General features: G+C 31.9%; 1 protein-coding gene across 9 annotated transcripts; it reads left to right on the forward strand.

Moving 5' to 3' along the window:
• Window positions 1-3,621: 3,621 nt before the first annotated feature.
• LOC133291633 (uncharacterized WD repeat-containing protein C2A9.03-like) lies at window positions 3,622-8,170 on the forward strand. Of its 9 annotated transcripts, none has more exons than XM_061489925.1 (9): window positions 3,622-3,829; window positions 3,896-4,075; window positions 4,182-4,268; window positions 6,481-6,615; window positions 6,696-6,806; window positions 6,895-6,986; window positions 7,065-7,170; window positions 7,267-7,353; window positions 7,443-8,170. In XM_061489925.1, the coding sequence occupies exons 1-9, from the start codon at window positions 3,680-3,682 to the stop codon at window positions 7,854-7,856; spliced, it is 1,362 nt and encodes a 453-aa protein (XP_061345909.1). In that variant the 5' UTR covers window positions 3,622-3,679; the 3' UTR covers window positions 7,857-8,170. The 9 variants fall into 9 exon arrangements, with proteins under 9 accessions (XP_061345909.1, XP_061345907.1, XP_061345908.1 ...); XM_061489923.1 differs by having other exon boundaries at window positions 3,905-4,075; XM_061489924.1 differs by having other exon boundaries at window positions 3,908-4,075.
• Window positions 8,171-8,686: the final 516 nt, after the last annotated feature.

An 8,686-nucleotide genomic window follows, 5' to 3' on the forward strand; every position in this document is an offset into this window, starting at 1 on the left:
AATAACACTCACGTGTAAATAATTTTTTTTTTGTAATTGTAGAATTAAAAATTATACATTATTATTTTAAATTTAAATTAGAAATCAGTATTTAATTGGAATTTAAAATTAAATTAATTGGGTAAAATATTATTTAACATCATAAATAATTTTATTTGGTCTTATAAAACATTTTGGAAACTTATAATTTTCACAAACGTAAAATTTATTGTTAATAGTAAGAATAATTTGACAACAATCTTTTTAATATTCATTCAAAAAACTCGGTTAAAAGTAAAATAAAAATTACATATTAAAAAAGAAAAAAAATAATAGTCAAATTATATGAATATGCTCATTGTTCACAAATTATAGCAATCACTAGGGGCGAAAGTGGGCTGGATTGGGCCAAACTTTGCCTCGAAAAGCCCAAGCTATACCAATAAATTTCAATTTGGCATGACTCAAACCTAGTACGAACCTAACTGTTAGCCTGACTTGACCCGTTTATAAAAAAACAAATGGCCTAGCCTAATCCGTTAGCCTGTTAATTTTTAACTTTCAAGCAGAACCATGAATGAAATTTATAAAATACTCAAATTCTATTACTAAACCAAAATCACAATTTCAGCGTCCAAACAAAATCATTAATCACAACAAAACTTATCACAATCTACATCTAAGTCACTTTCAAAAGCAAAATGTTGAAACTAAATAACATATATTTAATGAGATCCAACAAATAAATTCATACTATGTAAATTAAAAATAACTACATGAGTCCAACAAACACGATGCTTGTAGTAAGTATAACATCTTCTAAAAACCTTTTAATATATTCATATACACAATCTAACATGCTAAGATGTTAGTTTCTCCTATATTAGAAATAAATTCAGATTTATATTAAAATATAATCGAATATAATTAAGTTATAAATAATAACAATTGATTAAATTTATATTTTTTGTTTTTTCTTTCGGACATACTTATTTTATTTTATTTAAAATAAATAGTAGAATATAGGCCGGCCTGTAGGCTTACAATCTAGGCCTTGTGAAAGTGGATATACGGTCTATTTATTAAACAAGCTTTTTTCAAGGCTAAAGCCCGACCTATTTTGCGAAATATACTAGGTCAGATTTGGCCTGACGTAAGTCGAGCTGTAGGCACCTGTAGGCCGGCCCGACCCAATTTCACCCCTAAATCACTGTCCATCAAGGAAATAATCATATTAATATCATTAAATTTTAATTGATACAAGCAATTTTTTTTACAAATTAAAAAAGGAAAATATTAATAGTCAAATTATATTAATTTCAAATTACAATTAATGTGCTCATTGTTAAGACAAACTATAGCAACCACGGTACATTAAGAAAATAATCATATTAATACCATTTAATTGTGATTGATACAAGCAATTTTTTTTTCAAATTAAATAAGGAAAAAAATCAATAGGCAAATTATATCAATATCAAATAATAATTAATGTGCTCATTGTTAAGATAAATTATAACAACCACGTCTATTAAGAAAATAATCATATTAATATCAATTAATTGTGATTGACACAGGCAAATTTTTTTACAAATTAAATAAGGAAAAAATCAATAGTCAAATTATAATTAATGTGCTCATTTTTAAGACAAATTATAGCAACGACGGTCTTTTAAGAAAATAATCATATAAGTATCATTTAATTGTGATTGATATCAATTAAAATTAAAATTATTAAATTGATATTAATTAACTATAATGATATCAATTAGTATTATTAAATTTTATTATTTTTATCCTTTTAACATTAAATTTATATTAATTAACCTCAATTGATAAATCAGGAATAATATTTATTCTATTTGGTTGCTACCAAAATTGTAAAAAATGAGAGTGCCAATTGAGTTTGTGTGAGTCTATCTCTCTACACTCAGGATCATTTGTTTATGGGTTTGCATTCATCACTTAACATGCCACAAAAATTTTTTTTACACACATAATATTTTATGGAGCTCACAGTTTTTGAAGCGCAAAAAAAAAAAAAAAAAACTACGGCACTCAAAACGAATTTCTATAACATTACACAATCACTTTTCCTGCAATATAACTCTTATAAAACTCTTTGTTATATATATATATATATATATATATATATATATATATATATATATATATAGGGAAGGATATTGTGACAATCAAGTTGTGTTACTACCAAGTGACTACCAATCAATCTCACCGTTAGATTGATTATGTTGATCCAACGGTTATATTTATTTTCATCTTTGTATGGTTATGATTCTCCATATTTAAAGTGAAAGCATTAAATATGGGAAATCATAACCATACAAAGGTGAAAATAGATATAAAGTATTAAATTTGGGGAATCACGACCATACAAAAATGGAAATAAATATACCCGTTGGATCAATATAATTGATCTAACGGTAAGATTGATTGGTAGTCAGTAACATAACTTGGTTGTCACAATATCCTTCCCTTATATATATATATATATATATATTATATATATATATATGAGATTTACATTTCTGCCGCTGTTGTACGTGCAACAATCAAATACTTGCCATATATATACTTAAAAGCATGAAATGCGGGGAATCATAACCATACAAAGGATGGAAGCATTAAATGTGAAAAATCATAACCATACACCCGTCGTTACTGTACGTGAAGCGGCTACAGAAATAATTTTACCTATATATATATATATATATATATATATATATATTGTTTGAAATATTTCATCTTATATCACAGATACAAGTATATATGGGCTACCATTTATTAAAAAAATAAAAATAAAAATAAAAGTATTGCACGATTTTCGAACGGTCAGTAGGAGATGAATAATTCTTAAAAAATTATTCTTTTATATATATATATAATTTATAAAAAAATTTATAACTGGATCGTTTCCTATAAATATATATATGCTGAAAATATTAAATTTGAAATGATTTTTAAAATATTTTAAATTAGGGAAATGTTATAGTTATAACTTTTTTTTACAATCTTTTACAACCATATATCATAACCGTTGATTTCCGTCAATTAACGGTTATGATTTTCGCAAATTAAAATCATTAATTAATTATTAATTCATAATAAATGACAATCGTTGATTAGCGGAAATCAACAGTTATGATATATGGTTGTAAAAAAAAAATTGTAAGTATAACCTTCCTCTTTAGATTAATTATATTTAAAACAAACAAAATATTTTCTTTAAAATAATTTAAAATAACTTAAAAAAAGTAACAATTATAATAATAGATCATGAAATTTGTAAAGTAACGTAAATTATTCTGATCTTAATTTTACCAAAATCTTTTTTATTTTACGAAATGCACATATTTTATCATATCATTCGTATTTTACGTCCTAATTAAAAAGCAAAACCCAATCCTAGGCTTGGCGTCCGTGTTATAAAGAAATCTGAAGGAAACGGCAGGAGTAAGAAAAGTAACGGGGTTAAGTGGAGCCCACAACATAGCCCACAGATTCCATTCTCCTTTAATACCGAAGGGGCCCCACCATTATCAACGACCTTCACCTTCCTTCAACACTCTCTATAAGTACAGCACCCCCTGGAACTTTGTCCTTTGCCCTTTTTACATTCTTCCTTCCTTCTTGTTTCTGTTTTTGGAAAAAAAGAAAGAAAGAAAGAAAGAAAGAAACTATGATGATGGCACATTACAACGATGGTCTCGATTACTTTGTTGAAAACAATTACGACTTCGAAGACGAAGACATCTTCTCCGACAATGTTTCTCAACCAAACTCCGGTTCTGATTCTCAGGACTCCGATTTCGAAGATGATTTTGAAACGGTACACTTGTTTCACAATTTTTTTTTGTAAGTATTTGTTTCGTATATGAGATGATGAGAGATTTAGATTTTGCAGCAGAGAAATGCGAAGACTGATACCACTGCTTCGGAGGCGAGAAACGGGAAAGATATTCAGGGAATTCGGTGGGAGAGGCTTGGTCACAGTAGAGAACAATACCGTGAGAATCGTTTGAAACAGTACAAAAACTACGAGAGCCTCTCTCACTCTCGTGAGAATCTGGACAAGGTGATTTTTATTCACCTTGGTTTCTGAGGAAAGTTACAATTACTATTTCGTAACGTATTTTCAAACTTTTAACTTTTTTTTTTTTTTTTGTTCTTTTGGTTGACAGGAGTTCTTGGAAGTGCAGAAAGGGAATACCTTCTATGACTTCCAGTTCAATACCAGGCTTGTCAAACCGACAATTTTGCATTTCCAGGTAGAGAATTATTTAATTGATACCAATTTCTTTAACTATGCAAGTTCCAGGACATTTGTGTTCATTGGTCTGCTAAGTTATCATCTTTATTTGATTTGTTTATTTTTTATGCTGTTGTTCGCAGCCATACCTTGCTGATAATGTTACATGACTATAACGTGTTTTGCTATGTATAATTTCTGTATTCAAGTTTTGCAGGATTGTGTAATCTGTATCATTCCTTTACACACGGATGGAATTAAAGTCTGCCAACTTTATATAAGAATTTAAATCAAATCTCTTTGGATTTTACATTTGCAAGCTCCCAACAAACTTGAAATTTGAAAAGTTTTTAGGACTAATTTGTAAAAACCTTGTTCTTCCCCGCGAACTTATAAGAATTTGTGTTAAAACCAGTTTTGTAAACAATTTTGTCCCTGGTTAAATTTATGCTATGCCCAGTCTTTTTGTTGAAGAGTCTTCTTTACGATAAATTCTTTGAAAAGATGTATCCACAGGTTCTTTATTATTTGCTGTACTTGAAGGCTTTTGAATCAGAATTTTATTCACTAAATGTTCTTTTTCCTCTTTGGGTAAATGTTCCTGAAGGCTGCTTTTCTCTTGCCTTGCACACTCTAGTTCAACACTCTAGTTCAACATTTTCAATAGAATTATCTCCAATAGATGCCATATATTCTTTTCTACAGACAAGGCAGTTTCATGCCAATTTATGGATATGGATGCATCAAGGATATGGTATGACTTGGCATTCTCAAAATTTTGGTGATTTCCTGTAAAAGATCTTGTTCCATATGTTTGATGTGCTTACATGCAAGTTGCAACATAGTGTAGATGCACACAAAGCCACCTACTATGCACATCCATACACAACAATTTGTCAACTTTATACCATTGGCTTCCAGAATTTCATGTGGATTTCTGATTAAGATTCAGTGCAAATGAATTGTATTATACCGATATTGTTTTTAACCGGAATAGCAGTCTTGTACTACGAGAAGTTGGCCTATGTTACGTTAGTTTTCTCTAAACCAGGAATCTGTTTAGGGTTCTGAAGCCAAATATTTTAGTCCTGTGAAGCCATGATTGATCAGTACCCTTTTTTGCACCTTGAATGGTTTTATTTTCCATTGTTGTTTCTCATTATTATGTCTGTTACTCTATATGTATGATAATTCTCTTGTACATTTTATTATTCATTTGCCTTTATAGTTCTGTGCATGTAGTGACTATGGCAATATATGTTTCTGTAATTTAATTTTTGTCTTAACCTGTTTCTGCATTTAGGACTTCTATTTCTCTCTTTATGTTGGCTTTTAAAGCAGGTGGGAAGTGAGCAGCTTGGCAGGACGTTATTTTATGGTATGATAGGAAAATATCTGACCACATTTTAGAGGGCTCTAACAATATCTGTTATGAGTTGGCGCTGATTTGTTCTTGTCGAGCAGGGCTTTGCCTCTTCGTGTTTGGCTGTATATTTCTAGGATCTTATTGTCTATAGCAGAGTTATCATTTTTGTTACTGTTTAATTTGTGTTAATTCATTTTTCTACTTTGATAGTCTATTACCTGATTACCGCTTTAGAATCTTAGATGTTTGATTTAGCATTTATATGAGGATCACTCATGCTTCATGGAACTATGTTTTTTCTTTTTTTTTATAAATTACCTAGTTTTTTAGAATATTTGTTAATTCCACTTTTTTTGTCATCATGAAGCACTTGGTTTAATTTGTTGGAAACATGTATGGTCAAGTTTATTCTTTTCAAAAGTTCTGTATTTTCTTGCTGTCCTTGCTGTTTGGTTTCATAAACTCTCCCCATACACTGGTGATTGTGGATTTTCATGATGTTGCTTCTTGCTTGATTTTTTGTACAATAACCATTCCAGTGTTTACACTTTATTATAACCGTAGCCTTTTCTGTTCTCTGCCTTTGTATTCCACGTTCTCCTTTCTACGTCAGTGTCATCAACTGTAGTTTGGCCACGGGCAATACTAACGAAACTCCTTGACATTGTATACCTGAATCCCCTAATAATGTAACTTTGATAGAAACATTTTTAATTAACTGGGTATGTCCAGTGATGGTGTGTGTTGCTTGTTTTGTCTTGAGCGATATTAGTAGCTTGTTTACCATAATCATGTATTTAACTTCTTCTTTTTCTGCCCAGTTGGATTGATATTGATGTCATCAATATGTTTCTTGTGTGTGCAGCTGAGGAATATGTTGTGGGCAACATCAAAGCATGATGTATACTTTATGCAAAACTTTTCACTGATGCATTGGTCCTCATTACTACGAAGGGCTAAAGAAGTTCTAAACATGACTCAACCGATTGTTCCAACCCTTGTACGTAGCCACTTAGTTGATCACATGTATTTCTTTCATACTCAACGCATTGGATGAGTGTTATTATATTCTTTTTGCAGAAGCGTCCTGGGTTTTTTGCTCAGCCTGCCTTGAGAGTGCAAATAAGCACCATGGCTGTTAAGGAAAATTTGATGGTGGCAGGTGGTTTCCGTGGTGAGCTTGTTTGCAAGGTAGGGTAGATCATGACTTCTTTCAATCAAATATATCGATCATATGAAGGCCTTCTTTTTTAATGCGTGTTAATTATTTGTTGACCAGAATTTGAAACATTCCGGAGTTGCATTCTGCAGCAAAATAACTACCGATGATAATGCCATGACCAATGATGTGGATGTTTACCGCAATCCGACGTATGCAGCTTAATGCATAACCTTATGTTAAAAGTTTTTAGTTTTGGTTTGGTTTGTAACTGATCCTTCATTTTGCAGTGGGTCATTGAGGGTCATCGCAGGAAATAATGATTCCCAAGTTCGGGTTTTTGATGCAGAGAATTTTGCTTCTCTTGGTTGTTTCAAATATGATTGGTCTGTTAATGTCAGTGTCATAACAGATATTCCTTTTACTATAGATCTTCATCTCTAGGAACACTTTTAGCAAATAACAATGATGATTATATATTGGCCTTTGCAGAATGTTTCGGTTAGTCCGGACGGAAAGTTGTTAGCTGTTCTAGGAGACAGTGCTGAGTGCTTGATAGCAGATGCTAACACCGGGACGGTAAGTTTAATTTGCAGTTGTTTTTAAGGTGTTATGATCCATGGTGTTTTGTTTAATTTCTTTTGTATATTATTAATGGTATCTCCCAGGTTACTGAGAGCCTAAAAGGGCACCTGGACTATTCTTTTGCGTCGGCATGGCACCCAGATGGACGAATATTGGCTACTGGGAATCAGGACACAACATGCAGGTTGTGGGACATCAGAAATCTTTCCCATTCCATGGCTGTGCTAAAGGGAAGAATGGGTGCAATAAGAGCCTTAAGGTTCTCGTCAGATGGACGGTTTTTGGCCATGGCTGAACCGGCAGACTTTGTCCATATATTTGACTCACATTCTGGTTATGTACAAGGTCAAGAGATAGATCTATTTGGTGAGATCGCTGGTGTATCCTTTAGCCCGGACACAGAGGCTCTATTAGTTGGTATTGCTGACCGAACCTATGGTAGCTTGATGGAGTTCATCAGAAAACGCCCTTATAGTTATCTAGACTCCATGTTTTAATGGAGTTGAGTGCCTCCAAGATTTACAGGAGCAACTCCATGTGCATATATACTGAAGGATTTCCAAAATAGGTTTAAAATTTTATTTTTCAAGATGTGTTTCCAGGGTTATTTTTCTGTTGAGTTTAGTGGAGAAGCAAGTTATAGATTTTGCCTCTAGAGAGCTACTTCTGTGGAGATATTTTCCTTTTTTTTTTTTTTGGATGAGAGGTCGAATAGATGATCAACTTTGTCTTCGGATAAACTCCTTGCTTGCTATTGTATATTTGAAACAATAGTATCAAGAATTATATTTGCTTTAAGCTTATTTTGTCATCCCTGGTTTTCTAATCATCCCGTCATGCACCACTAGTTGGCAGTAGCACGCTTGCATGTCCCAAACCACTCTTGTTCTCTTGTATTTAAGCTATCTGAAACTGAAATCATGTCGTCCAAAAATAGAAAATTAAACAGACTGAATAAACTCATGCGAAACGTGTAAATACATGGTATTCTCTCAAAACAATTTTTTTTTTTTAAATGGGGGATAAGATGCTGGGCGGTAGTAGCAGATGGGAAAGGAAAGAAGTACAGTACCTTGGGAAATCCCTTTTGTTAAGAGTTGATGTGATTATACCTTAGGCTCAATTAAAATATCAATGTTGCATATTGGGCTGAATTAGCTTCCGAGTGTTCCAACTTCCATGATTTGATGATGGGTTTGGTGTTCAAATGTTAAAAAAATTGATTATTTTACTACAGACTGCCGACCAAAACAAAGGAAGAATTGACCTTTTATTCGATAAGCTTAAGGCCCCTGTCATGAAAGTTGAAGTCCCTTGCTAACAGATG

The sequence above is a fragment of the Gastrolobium bilobum genome, unplaced genomic scaffold, assembly GCF_033153095.1.
Source record: "Gastrolobium bilobum isolate Gb01-03AN ecotype WA unplaced genomic scaffold, APGP_CSIRO_Gbil_v1 utg1076, whole genome shotgun sequence".
Lineage (NCBI taxonomy): Eukaryota > Viridiplantae > Streptophyta > Magnoliopsida > Fabales > Fabaceae > Gastrolobium > Gastrolobium bilobum.

What these genes read in the sequence shown, in the direction of transcription:
- LOC133291633 (XM_061489925.1), top strand. Translation starts at nt 3,680, where the DNA reads ATGATGATGGCACATTACAACGATGGTCTCGATTACTTTGTTGAAAAC. An exon ending in TCGAAGATGATTTTGAAACG is followed by an intron (nt 3,830 to 3,895) that starts GTACACTTGTTT and finishes TGAGAGATTTAG; the next exon opens with ATTTTGCAGCAGAGAAATGC. An exon ending in AATATGATTGGTCTGTTAAT is followed by an intron (nt 7,171 to 7,266) that starts GTCAGTGTCATA and finishes TGGCCTTTGCAG; the next exon opens with AATGTTTCGGTTAGTCCGGA.